This window comes from Cydia splendana, chromosome 8 (genome assembly GCF_910591565.1).
Source record: "Cydia splendana chromosome 8, ilCydSple1.2, whole genome shotgun sequence".
Classification (NCBI taxonomy): Eukaryota; Metazoa; Arthropoda; class Insecta; order Lepidoptera; family Tortricidae; genus Cydia; species Cydia splendana.
In genome coordinates this window covers 2,116,755-2,131,508 of record NC_085967.1, presented here as the reverse complement: position 1 = coordinate 2,131,508, position 14,754 = coordinate 2,116,755, and the positions used below count along the sequence as shown (strand labels likewise).

The 14,754-nt window shown below is 38.6% G+C and overlaps 2 protein-coding genes across 11 annotated transcripts in view; one reads left to right on the top strand and one right to left on the bottom strand.

Annotated features, from left to right (window-relative positions):
- LOC134792614 (disintegrin and metalloproteinase domain-containing protein 11) overlaps positions 1–14,754 on the top strand; it is a 721,926-nt gene that overhangs the window by 110,255 nt on the left and 596,917 nt on the right. For all 10 annotated transcript variants that reach the window (XM_063763848.1, XM_063763854.1, XM_063763849.1 and 7 more), the window contains exon 3: positions 9,595–9,636. In XM_063763848.1, coding sequence (XP_063619918.1) covers positions 9,595–9,636 — 42 coding nt within the window. The remainder of the gene's footprint in view (positions 1–9,594; positions 9,637–14,754) is intronic.
- LOC134792636 (large ribosomal subunit protein bL21m) overlaps positions 1–14,754 on the bottom strand; it is a 155,267-nt gene that overhangs the window by 119,569 nt on the left and 20,944 nt on the right. The window lies entirely within an intron of this gene.

The window sequence follows — 14,754 nt, the reverse complement described above, 5'->3', positions numbered from 1 at the left end:
TCGCTCGATCCGCGCTTGCCATGCAGGGACACCTCCGACGGTCCTAGGTGCACGTTCAGCGTCCGGGAACTTGATGCGAGCAACACGGCACGCCGCGATGGCTCCGCAGTACATGATCGAGTGCGTATCATCTAAATCTTTACTAGTCCGTAAATATGGCTCTAGTAAAGCGTTTAGGGCTCCCATTAGCGCTAGATTGCGTCTATTCATAGGCAAACGTGGTAATCGGGGCCTAGAGTTGGTTGTGGCGCGATACTGCGTAATCGCCTCTTCCAAAGTCCTCCTCAGTTGCTCATTAGCAGTTGTACTCACATTCTGACTCGCGAAGTCCCCCTCGTCGGTACAGAAATCAACCCGTGGCGCCCCCGGTGCCAGGTCGGGTGCGGGCACCGGATCCGGCGACGTGGCGGGCAGATCTCGCACCGAGGTGAGGTCCGCGCGAGCAGAGAGAGCCTCCTGGCGAAGCCGATCAAGTGTCGCGTCATCCAAGCGCTTTAGCCGCTGAATGACGCGCACCTGGTCCGATAATCGCTGCTCCGACACGGTGATGGTAGGTTCAAGAGCCTGAAACAGAGGCAGTATTCTCGAACGATAGGCGGACAGCTGTGTTCCCCCCTCTGTAGCCCCATAATAGGCGCGCATGACATTCTCGTTCATGTCTCGAGTCCATCTCATGCGTCGCACTATACCACCGGCAGCGGGAGCCGTGGGCGGGGCAGGATGTCCCGCAGGCCCCAAGCGTGCCGGCAGCGGTGGCCGCCCTCGTCGCGCAGGTGGTCGTGGCGGCGGCGGCGGCGGCCCGCTCTCGTCACTGGACCCGTCTGTGTCAGGCGCCGTCGCGAACTCGTCGCCTGACGACGATGTGGACGAGGACATTATTATTATTATTATTATAAGATAAGGTAACGACGACAAATGAAGCCCACGATGATACTAAAATGACACAAACAAACCGATTAAGGGACAAATAAAGCCCACGGAGATAATAAAGTGACACAAACAAACCGATTAAGGGTCACGTACGCTAGTTTAAGTCTTGCGCCTGCTCTGCTATTATTATTATTTTACAAAGTTTTAGGGAAAATGTCGACATTCGTACTTTTTTAGAAAGCTGAGGAACTGAGGAACTCATTTCTGTATTTTTTTACGTGAAATGTCATACTTTTTTTTAAAGTAATGCCTTAAAATGTTACAAAGTTTGGGGTAATTACAAAAAATTGTGACTTCAAATCCTTTGTTTTGGAAAATGTTGAAAAGTTTTGGCAACCTTTTTTTATTTCACGTAATCAGTAGTTTATTGGCTATTAGATGAACGCTTTTTTTAATTCCAAATTTAAGTAGTTTTCTCACTTTAAATTTAATATAGTTTAATTTTTGTTTTTATTTTAAGTGAGGCCGACTACAGGATTTTGTAAAAAAAGTAGTTCCCAATAGACTTAAAAAATAACTACAGCCTAAAATAGCCAATAAAGGCTGACCATTGGCGCATAGCTGACCACTAGAGCCTTTACCCTACCTCTAGAAACCGAACTAGTACTACAATTTTCACAAAAGTACACATCCGCCGATCTTAAAAATCTAAATGGCTACATTGACGACTTTTGCAAGCTGCACGGAGTAGTTACCGCCAATACTTGACCCCATTGACTTGCATGTACAATACCACGATGCTATCTAGACGGTGCACCGGCCACCTGGCCGCATGCATTTAAATCGCCTATTACCGGTATCCGGTTATAACCTCGTACCGGTTCTTGGACCGGTTACAGCTGATGTGGGGAACGGAAAAATGGAATTGGCGCTGAGTGCCGCGGGAATAATAAATGGCCGTGATTCTGCTGTTTTTATATACACTCAGAGATAACGGAATAAAAGAAATGGAATTAATGATATTTGGCGACACGGCAAAAGGATTGAGCGCACCAGAACTTAATGCTCATAACATCTACGTGTCTTATGCGTTGCGTTGCGCCATATCTTTGGCAATGTCAACAGTGTGACACATTACGCGGTTATGGCTGCGTTTCCACCATAAATATGCCAGGATGTGTATGTTAAGAACCATTAGAATATTGCCCATTAGAGCTGCGCTGAGCGAGGATAGGAAAATCATTAAATTAAAACTATTGATTCTTGAACACAGCCCTCGCTACGCATCCTCGCACATCTCTGGTAGAAACGCTGCCTTAAACACTGATGCGGATCCACACTCCGTTCCGGTGTTTGAGTGAGACAGTGCTTCGCAGGTTTACAGTGATGTCGCGCTCGCACACCAGACCCGCTTGCGAATCTGCATGCGATTTGAAGATCGCCTAAGAACAATTACCTTTTATTTATGTAGACGTGTGACGTTCATAGTTGACAAAATTAAAATTTGATCCAACGATTGTGACAACTTGACACGTTGGCGTCACCCATACGACTTGCTCAATATAGGTTCCGTAACCTATATTAAGTGGTTCACGATCGTGCGCCTGGTACCGTATCTACCTCATTTTACTTACATCTATGCCTAAGAAGCAAAATGTTTGACGTGTCTTTAATTTATTCCTGCAATTTTATTTTGCAAGTTTTGTTTTGGAGGGACGCATTATTTCTCTTTCTGACCTTCGCCTTGTTCTCCAGACTCGATAACAGAGCTTTTGATTATGTCCAACGACTACTTTAACTTTTTGAAGGTCGTTTGCTTACCAAACTACTTCAAAATTGTTTAAGTTATAACATTACAAATTCAGCGTTCACCGCTAAACCTCGATGAGTAGTCTCGAGAATTTAAAAACGCCCGAGGGACTAGTGTTGGCAAAAGTTGAGTCTTACAAGTGCTTGGCTCAGACTCGTCTTAGATTTGAACCCCCTTATATTTTTAAAACTTTACAAGCCTTGATTAGTTAATTTATGTTTTATCCCTTTCTTATAAATACATAAGTCTAAATGATAGACCAAAACAAACGTTTATGAATCATTAGACTTTCAAAGTTTGAAATCTATTTACTTGTTAAAAAGTTGAGTATTTTATAAAGTTTCGTGAACTTTCTTAAAAATATTCAAAATTATTACAATGTATACAAAGTTATTCCAATGCGGGATGTCTAAGTCTACAGTTTCTGTTTTAAAAAACACGAACAAGGTATTGAATAGCGTCGTTGGCCCTTATTACGAGTAACTAATAATAATTATTGATTTTTATATAAGATTTGGAATAAGCTAGTCCTTTAAAAAGATCGTGTCCTCTGTAAGTCGTTCGTTTAAATAAACGCATAATATCGTCACACTGAACAGAATTATAGAATCGAATTTAAACTGTCGTGAGAACATTAAGGTAATTTTACGGTTTATTAACTCACGTGTTTTAACTAGTCACACGCGCGACATCTCGCGCGCGGCTGAACATTGAACGCTACTCGCCTACTTACCCACTGTTAGTGCTTGAAAAATTGAGACCCTAGACTCTTCGAAGCATGTCGCACGAGTAACTGCAAACACGAGAGTTAAACCATTCAATTAGCTTAACCCTTTACCAGGCTAAGGCCCACTTGCACCATCGCACTAACCCGGGGTTAAGCGGTTAAACCATTAACCCAGTGTCAAATTGTACTGGTAACCATGGTAACTCCAGGTTTAACCGGTTTACCCCAGATAAGTGAATGGTGCAAGTGGCCCTAAGAGATATAAATTTCGCACATACGGCACTTCAAATATGTGCTCTGTTTTCGATGAGTAAGACTTTTTCTTCTTCCTCGCGTTATCTCGGCATTTTGCCACGGCTCATGGGAGCCTGGGGTCCGCTTGACAACTAATCCCATGATTTGACCTAGGCACTAGTTTTTACGAATGCGACTGCCATCTGACTTTCCAACCCAGAGGGAACACTAGGTCTTATTGGGATTAGTCCGGTTTCCTCACGATGCTTTCCTTCACCGAAAAGCGACTGGTAAATATCAAATGATATTTCGTAAATAAGTTCCGAAAAACTTATTGGTACCTACGAGCCGGGGTTTGAACCCGCGACCTCCAGTTTAAAAGTCGCACGCTCTTACCGCTAGGCCACCAGCGCTTTTTGCGGTGAGTAAGACTGACATTCGAATGACATTTTTGAACTGTCAGGCTGTTAAAGGGTTAATGTTAGAATTAAAGAAATAAGACTCGCAAGGCTCGATTTCTCAACACTACCCGAGACTATTTTGTGAAACAAAAACCGCGAGCGACTCGTAAAACGGAACTTTTAATCAGAAACGCATAAGACGCCCGTGGCCCACCTGAATTTTTATTAAACAGAAGGAAAGTTAGCGGAGTAATCCGGAATAACGTCGCCGGAATTGTGAATTTTGTTCCAAATGGAAATTGATAAATTATGTGTGCCGCTTTGTGCGGGAATCTAGCGCCAAATGTATACTTGAACGTCTTTAATCTTTTTGAGGCAATATTAATGAGCGTGTACGGAAATCTGATCTACATAAAGATAATGTCTGTGTGTATTGAACTGGTATTTGAGGAATTATTGCATAACGTCCGTTTTCTTGCTACAAACTGCTACCTACTTATACTTGTATCGAAAATATAATTAGAAAGAGTGAATTGGCAGGTTGCTTTTTTTTCATGGAGTTAATTTCGCGGCCCACTGGTTGATAAGTGGCTTCATATTTTTTCAAACATGTTTTTACATAAATACACCGAATTAAAAATCTTTTTTTAAACTGTCGTCAGTTTAATCTTCCTGATAGTGAATTCTACGTGAGTATAGTTAGAGTGTAATCATGTTTTTTATAATATATATGCTTTGTTTTTGAGATTTATAGTGACGTCAAAATGAAATTAGTGACATCCATTTGTGTATTGACGAACTCAGAAAGTGGCGTTCGCAGAAAGTGACTTACATCAATATGACGTCCTCACAAAGTCTAATAAATCAAAAGAAACGTCCTCAGAAAGTGACGTGACTCAAAAGTGACCTCCTAAGTGACCTTGCTTGAAAGTAACCTCCTAAGAAAGTGACCTACTCCTAAAAGGAAATTTATTTCTGAAATTCGAATGCTGCATCTGTAAAAAATACATACTTCATAAGTCACAGATTAATGTATGTACTTATACTTACAAGCAAGTGAAGCAAGTCACAAGAGCAACTGCATTAAAACGCTCGTTTAAACCATGGGAAACTCCAAGAGTTCTCAGACTCGATTCAGAGTTTAGACCCGCAGGTAAATAAATCACTGGTAACGTACGTGCATTATTAAAGTGCGGGCAAGTTTGTCACATTCGATAATTTGCAAGTTTTTCCCGCGCGGGATGTGGGTCAAGTGAGAACTGAGGGAGCTCTGTTAGGCTGGCGGTGCACGGGCACATACAATTTTAATCTCTTTAAGAGGAAAGGGGATTACCGCTTCTCTATATAAACGTAGTCTCCATTTTTCTCTCTGGATATTAACATTATCTAGTTTTCCATAAGACGAGAGTGGAGGACCCGCGCGAAATCGCCTTTTCATACAAACATAGTCCTCTTTATCCTCCCTGAATATTAACATTATTGAAAATATTTTGACACAATTTGTTGTATACCAACCACTATGCCCCTATGTTTGATTTTTTCTGATTTTTTTATTATTATGAAAGTTAGGAGAATTTAAAATTTTGTATGAAATCTGACTTTCCCTCCTAATTTTTGCTATTATCAATAAATCTAAAAAAATTCAAACATAGGGGCATAGCTATGGTTAATATACATCAAATTTTGTTAAAATATTTTCCATAATGTCAATATCCAGAGAGAAATAATATATCTTCCATGTTTTACACTAATTAACTAGGGTGCCATATATGTCCAGATAGCGAAAAAGATGTGTTGTGTGTGTTGTGTCTCTAGTTAATAATGTAAAACATGGAAGATATTTCGATTAGTTGAAATTATCCCGCAGTCGAAATTGGCCCCCTGCACCTTAATAATATATATTTTTTTTCTTGACGACGTTCTTCGTGTACCCCCAGGCTTACAACACACATTCAAATGACTGCGCAGTGTACTTACCTTTGTGAATGTGTGCAACGCAAAACACGTGTCCACGTGTGCATTGTTTGTTGTTGTGTGTGTGATATACAACAGTAAGCGGCACACTGATGTAAATCTGTGGTTAAAGTACAGTCGGTGATGAGATCAGTATCATAACTTTATACATTTTTAAAATTTCCTTATTTAGCATATCTTTATCTTCTGTAAGAATTATTGAATGGTGTTTTAGGGTGTGTAATGTTTAGTATAATTATAAAAGAACTATCATTTACTTGCCGTAATGCCACTTGGTACGTATAACGTTATATGGTATAATATAGCTAATTTTTATTATACGATTGTTTGTTATATTTTGACTTGATCTAAACCGTAATGGATATATGTACCTAATGCCTAATTCAATATATTTCTTAAATAGTATTAAAGACATGTTGTATAATACCGTTAGTTATATTACATTTTATTATAATTTAATAGTTTATACAATTTTCAATGAGTAAAAACATATTGTACAACAAACTTAATCGTGTTGTTTGTACATAAAATAATGCTGAAAGTTGCTTACTAGATTATTTTTATTTTTATATCAGTTGAGATTTTCTCCAACGTTACTGAAGAATGTGCCTTTATTCTTTATTCTTTATTCTTTATTCTTTATTCAAACACTATGTATAAGTTTACAGCTCAAGCCAAGGCACTTATACTGTTAATTAGGTACATATATGTTGTCAGTATCAGTCAGTATCATAAAATTAGTAGGTACACTTATTGTATTACACACTTATCTTTATAATTGAACATACATATTATGTATTACTAAGTTACATAGAGATAAAAAAAAGAATCTGATATTAAATAACATAGGTAGAGTTTAAAAAAATCCTGATACTACGTTGTAGGGACGGCCACTTGTCTGCGAATATGTCTGCGTTTTGGACTGTAGCTATGAAGTTATTTAGTAATTCTATTGCTCGGTACGTGGGTGCGTTTGAACCGTGATAGGTGCGAACATTTGGATATGCAAAAAGGTTTCTGGCTCTACGTGCGCTACGCCCTACTGCAGCTATGTAGTTGTCTGGGGTAAAAATACGCATACGCTCCAGAACGGATGGGTTGTCAATACGATTTCTTAAAAGCAGACAATAGTGTAAGGCAAGCGTTTGCTTACGCCTTAGCTCGAGAGACTCTAACCCTACCATTCCCAATACAAAGGATGACGGAAATAAGTATGGGTAGTATCCGTAATACCTTTTGTAAAGATGTCTAGCAAATTTACGTTGGACGCGCTCGACCATTATGGTATATTTTGCTTCCCGAGGGTCCCATGCGATAGAATTGTACTCAAGCTTGCTGCGAACATAGGCATTATAAATAATTATTGCGATTTTAGGGTCACGAAATTCAGAAGTCGTTCTAATAATGAACCCTAAAATTTTGTAGGCACTTTTGCAAATATTTATAATGTGTGAGTGCATGTTTAGCTTAGTGTCGAGTGTTAACCCTAGATCCTTTATTTCTGTTACTCGGTCAAGGGGAATGTTAGTAAGAGTATATGTCTGGAGGATATAATCTACAGACCGGCTAAAACTTATTACTTTGCACTTAGATTCATTTAGGTACAAGCGGTTTGTTTTACTCCAGCTGTCAACCATGTTGATTGTTTGTTGGAGTACCGTACAGTCGGATGGATTTACGACCGGTTGAATTATTTTAAGATCATCCGCATAAAATAGTGATTCCACGCCTGATATATTACTTGGCAGATCATTGACCATGATTAAGAAAAGAGTAGGCCCCAGAGTGCTACCTTGACTAACCCCGGAACGAGTGTAATACCTTTCAGATTGGTAAGAATTTAATTGGACATATTGTGTGCGATTCCTGAGGTAGTCAGAGAAGAAAACAAGAAGTTGAGGGGTGAAACCTAAGGCTGACAGTTTGCATAGGAGAGTATCGTTGTCAACTAAGTCGAAAGCTTTCTTGAAGTCGAAATAAACAACATCAACTTGTCGTGCAGTATCCATTTGGCGCAAAACGCTATCAAAGAAGCAAATGTGGTTGGTAGTAGTGGATCGAGAAGCGCGGAATCCATGTTGACAATCTACTAATTTACGATTTATCTGATTAAGTAAGCAGTGGTTTAGAATGGTCTCAAACACTTTTCCAAACACGGACAATACAGCAATGGGCCTGAAGTTTGTGATATCGGAGGACTTACTTATCTTAGGAATTGGGGTCACTCTTGAGACCTTCCATTGGGATGGATATACGCCCAGCTTGAGTGATAGGTTGTATCTTAGAAAAACCTAGTTCTTCTGGGGACTAGAAAAAGAAAAGTATAAATAAGCGATACTTAGTTATTACAGTCATAATACTGTAAGGTCTGTAAGCTGTTTATTGTGTCATGGAACCGTTTGAGCTGAGGGGTGCACTGATGGATTGTTTTTCTCCTGTGTGCGGTAAAAAGTTGACTGTCATCGTTTATTACATGCTTCTAAATTAAATCGGTCCTGATTAATTAGCTGATCGGCACAGTTTTTTTTCACCTCACCTATTCGGAAAAGGGCTTTTTCTTGCCTGCTAGGAGGGATCTAATTGGCACTTTTCTTCCCTACTAGGAGGGATCAAATAACTTTTCTGTTCTAGGACACTAGGATTAGGACACTAGGATTTTTGTCTTTTTGGCATACTATTTTTTTTTGCTTAAATAATGTTTTGGGACATATTAATTAGCTCATAGGTGATGTGAAAAACACTAAGTGTCACATGGTAGAAAAATTATTTCCACCTTAGGCGTTAACACTGGAAGCCCACACTATGATCAGGATTCTATTATAAAATACCTCGCTACGCCCAGGATTCAATCATATAATACTTCTCTTCGTTCAGGATTCAATATACGCCCGGCCCCAATTTCACCACGGCTACAATTGTCAGTGACATATGTCGAGCGACAATTGTCAAGCGACAGGTGACATATTACAATTTTATAAAATGTTTCTATAGAAATACTTACAAACATGACAGGCATTTTGCTACAATTGTATGTATTACAATTATGTTGTGAAACAAGAATTATGTTTTCTAGTCGACATATTTGTAGAATTGTCGGTGAATCTTGACAGGAAATGAGTTAAATGTCGGAATTTCGTGACAATTGTAGTGTTTCTTGTGACAATTGTCATAAACTTAGCAAGAGAAATATCTGTTTTTTTCCGATATAATAAAGTTTTTTTTAATAATACAATGATGGTGGCAAACAGGAATACGGCCCGCCCGATGGTAAGCGGTAACCGTAGCCCAGGATGCCTGTGACGTCAGCAACAGTGATGTTTTACAATTGTCGCACCTGTCACCGTGGTGAAATCGGGGCCAGGGCCGTAAATATGTAATTTTACTCCCTTGTGACACAATGAGCTATTTCAGCTTGCAACTAGGAGGCCAATTTTAACTTACGTACATATTGATCTCTCTCGTGTAGTGGTTCACTACGCCCACAATAAAAATTGTGTACATAAGAAATAACGTTAAATTTTAAAATCTTTAAGTGTTTTGTGACTATGACACTAACGATACTATTTTACTTGTTTCAGATTCATGTCATGCGCTGATTTCCAACGCTATGCTAACTTTACGTGAGTTATTAATTATAATATATATATTTTTTTTATTTACCTAAACGAAAATAACTAATATTTTAGATACCGATTCGACGAAAAAAAATACTAGTGTGCTAAAAATGGTAACACCGCGCGCCTGCGCGAAAACTTTCCTTAAACCTTGTAAGGTTGTAGGTACTTTGATACCCACAGAAAATAAATAGGTGTATTTAAATCAAGTTTAACTTTTTTTAATAGTCCGACGGTAACTCACAACGAAAACTTTAAAAACATATTCCAAGTTTTGAGTTAGAATGGCTTTGTGACGAAGTTCCGAGACGCGATAATTCGCTTCATTACAGTTCAGCAAGTCTATTAGTAGCTTTATTAGTGCTAGTAACCTCAGGTCTAGTCTGCTCTGGGTTCATAATACACTTGGTAATAAATATGACCACTTTGTATTGGAGCTGAAGTGATCACGGATTTTAATTTTGTGTTTAGAAATCAGTATTTGGCTCAAGAAAATGTGTGCTTCGCCATTATCCCCTGGAGCGCCCCAGAATTACCGTAGTATGGAACTTCTATACTAGTTACCAGCACACGTGTCTGTTTAGGGCGCTCCACGGGTTATAGCACACATAAATATGTCAAGGAAATTCAAACTTTCAACTTTCATTTAAAAGTCGGTTGAACAATGAAGAGGAATTAAGGACCTTTCCCCTTTTGAACTTTGAACAAAGAAACTTCCCTTTTCATCGCAACCCGCACCACTACAAGACACTAGTGACGTTCATAATTAACAAACGACAAATTCACTTCCGAAGTAGGTCAACTCACAATTTCTTTAATAAGAAAGGTCGTAAGCGCCGTAGACACTTATATGGCTTTACGACGTTTTTAAGTTGAGAATACTGTCTGCCTTGGGAGCTCATTATGATGTCTTAACCGTTAGACGCCATCTCATAATCGTCAGCCTGATTAGAACGTGTAACGGATGAATGAAATAATAATTGGGGTAGTGTTCGAAAGTGTTCATAGAGGGCGTTGAAACTAGATTTTCTGAAAGCGCTTTGAGTATTAAGTATGGTTTTCGTAAAATAATTTTCGTGTTGTAAATAATTAGTAAATAATTAACATACGTCGCACTCCAGCGGGCAGTTTGGGGGCAGGTTGGTAAGGTTACAAAAAAACAATCTTAACTGGTGCCGAGGACGCTGGCAGCATTTCCCCGCTGTATTGCGAAGCTAATACGTTGAGCGAGAAAACTGCCAGCTCTTCGGTCACCATTGAAATCGATAAGCCTTTTTGAAAGGTCTTTAAAAAGTTGTAGGGCATTAGGACCCCACGGGCCAAGGGTCTCAACCCCAAATGGCATAAAAATATACTCGGGGCCGAGACCCCTGTACTTATGGAATTTGAGCTTTTCGGCCGCTTTAGCCGCCGCACCTGCTTGGTGACTGGTTCCCGTGAGGTGGGAAGGGGCCAGAGTGTCAACGCAGGTAGCGTCCCACACTAGCACCCTTCCCAAACACCAAGGAACCAGGGACATACCGTCCGGTCTCTTGCCGTCGTCTCTAGCCATGCCAGTTGGCTCCAGTAGAGCTGGCACGTTGACGGATGCAAGAGACCTTTCTTTCTTTCTTTATTTATTCATAACAATAAAATATTGTGTTGAACATAAGCTTAAAATTAATAATTAACACTACATTAAATTAAATTACACGAAATTAAAGCTCAATTTAGTGATCCCAAGCTGGTGATATTAATGAAAGTATAAGTATATATTAAAATTCAAATTGTAATTGTTTTAATTAAAATTGTATAATGTCAAGGAATAAAATGTAAATAAAAATAAATATAATAATAATTTAAAATTGACTAACTAAGATATGAGCAAAAAATAATATCATCACTTTGGTATCGTCATAGAAAAATACAGTCACATTAAAACATAAATCAATTAAAAGACATGTATATATATAACAAACTACTATTAACAGCTATCGGCTATAAAGTCAGTTATACAATAGTACGACTTTTTTAATAGATGATTCTTGAGTCTTGCATTGAAAATTTTACTGTTTATAATTGTTTTAAATTCAGTTGGTAATTTATTGTAGAGAAAAACGGCCTGATAACTTGTGGCGTGCTTCATAACGTTAAGCCTCGGGACTACAGAATTTTTTATGTCTTTTCGCCTAGTAGACAGCCTGCTTTCTCTCTCGGTCGTGCTCTCATACTTGTGTAGGTGTTTTACTAAGTCCGTTAAAAGTACAAGTATGTAAAGACACGGTGCGGTAAGGATTCTGAGTTTGATGAAATGGTCTCTGCAAGAAGCCATTTGTGGTATGCGTACAATCGTTCTGATTGCCCTTTTTTGTAATATAAAGGCAGCATTTACATTATAGTTATAGCTGTTGCCCCATAATTTGATGCTATAACGAAGCTTTGCTTCTATAAGAGCGTGATATACCATTTTTAGTTGTGCGGTATTTATAGAATCTCGCAGACAGCGTAAGGCATAACAAGAGGAACTAATTGTATTGCTCAGTGCCTGCATTTCGTGCTTCCAGTTAAGTTGTGCGTCAATATAGACCCCCAACAATTTAACAACATCAGCTTGCATAATTTTGTTGCCGTTTAAACTTATTTCCAATCTATCCGATTTTTTTGCTGTCGCTGAAAATAGTAGGACACTGGTTTTGTTGCTGTTTAGTCTTAGATTATTTATTGCGAACCACTCATTAAAAGCTAATACTGCAGCATTCCCCCTTTCATTTAACTGCGTCATATTTTCAGCAGTTATAATAGCATTAGTGTCATCTGCGAAAACAGCTAACTTGGTATGAGGTTGTGAATTTATTATATATGGTATCAAATCGTTCATAAACAGTACAAAAAATAATGGGCCGAGTATTGAGCCTTGTGGAACTCCGCGTCTTATAGTAGCAGTCTTTGATTTGACCACTTTCTCAGTGTCTCCATCTATTGTTTTTAATTCAATGTACTGCTTCCTATTATTTAAATACGAATCTAATATCTCAAGGAATTTTCCTCTAATACCATAGTGCTCAAGTTTTTTTAGCATTATTTCATGGTCTACAGTATCGAAGGCGGAACTGAGGTCGAGAAAGATGCCAGCCACTTTCATCCTGTCATTCAGACCTGTTACCACGTCCTGAACCAAGGTGCCTATGGCCTCTCCAGTACCTACTCCTTTCTGGTATCCAAACTGTCTATCGCTTAGGACATTATGAACAATCAGATGTCTTTGCAACCTTACCTTTAATAACTTTTCAAATATTTTAGACAGCGTAGGTAATAAGGATATCGGTCTATAATTTATGGGGTCGCTACTGATGCCTTTTTTGTATATCGGCAGTACTTTCGCAACTTTTAATTGATCAGGGAAGACACCTAATTGGAAGCAGTTATTATAAAAGAGCGCCAGTGGTTCCGATAACAAATCAATGTTACCTTTAAGTACGCCTATGGGTATCTCGTCGTGTCCCGTTGAAAATTTCTGTTCCATCTTTTTCACGATCCCAAATACCTCTTGTGGGGTTACACTCTCACAACTCATGGACTGCTTCACCCTTATTGAATTCTGCCTCAGGATGTGCATAGCAGATGTAATATCAGCGGTTGAAATGCCTTTACTATGATCAAATACACTTGAGAATATTTCGGCTTGTTCTTGAGCATCTTCAACAACCTTCTCTGTTTTGAGGATTAATTTGGCATTTGACTTAGCCGTTGTCCTGTTGCTTTGTCTGTTTACAATTTTCCATAATTGTTTAGTTGAGTTGTTAGCCTTGCTTATTTCAATACTTATGGCTTTTTTCTTAGCGTATCTTACTACTCTATTATAGATAGTTAGATATCTTTTACGATATGCATCAATTGAATCAGTGGTATTGTCTTTATCTACGCTATTTAAAAAGCGTTTCATTTTACTTGAGATTTTGATGCCTGTGGAGATCCATGGTATACTAGGTTTATTTCTAACCATTTTCGTTCTCTTTTTCTTGAAACATGAGTCAAATAGGCCACTAAATTCACTCAGAAAGTTATTAACGCCAATATTATTCCAATTCTGCTGTGATAATCCTTGTCTAAAGGCAAAGTTGTTATTCATGTTCAGTATGCGGCGTTCGGTATAAATCACCGGGTCGTCTCTCTTGCCACCAGAACAATCTAATACCATTTCACAGCACAAACCTGCGTGTCCGTCAGCCAAACCATTATGATCGATCCAAGTGTTTGCTATCTTGTCTTGAGGAATATTGGTCAAAATATTGTCAATGCAAGACTCGGACTGACTTCTTTTAAAGGTAACATCTTTAATGAGAGGAATAAAATTGTAACATTTGAGCAAAGACTGAAATTCAATAGATTTTTTATCATTTTTATGAAGATCAATGTTAAAATCCCCACAAATAATACAACTCTTACCAATAGAGAAATCAAGTAACCGTTCTAATCTTTCAAGGAAATTAGCTAAATTGTTATCGCTAGGACTCCTATAACAGCAAATTATAAGGACATTAGTGTCACAGTCTTTAACACCACACACTTCAAAACTTCCTGTCTCATATAGTGACTTACAGAAGGGCAATTCTTCTGATTTTCTGCTCGAACGCACTAGAATGAGGCTGCCTCCTCTTTTTTTGTTTGTTCTAACATTGTGAGCAGCCATATTATACAATGACATATTGAAAGCAGGTACTGAATCCTTATTTAAAAAATGTTCACTAATACAAATATAATGAAGTTCGTTGGCTACAGTACTAAGATAAATCTCTAGCTCATCTTTTTTATTGGATATTCCGCAGACATTCTGATGGAACACGTTGAGGTTGCAGACATTACCTCTTAGTTTCCCAGCGGTTGCACAACTAGTGCTTGAGCTATGCCTAAAAAATCAACCACGGTATCACTTACTGCCTCTTGTGGTGTACCATTTATTTCAAAGTTATCTATTAACGAGTTCACAGTAGTACTACTGCGTTCCATACAATGTTCGTACTCGAGGCAACATTTCAAGTCATCAAAAATCCGTGATAAGCCAACATCGTTTATTAGGCCTGATCGTTTCCAAAACATTTTGAAAGTATATTCCAAATTACAGTTAGAGTCCATTAGGTATGCGTA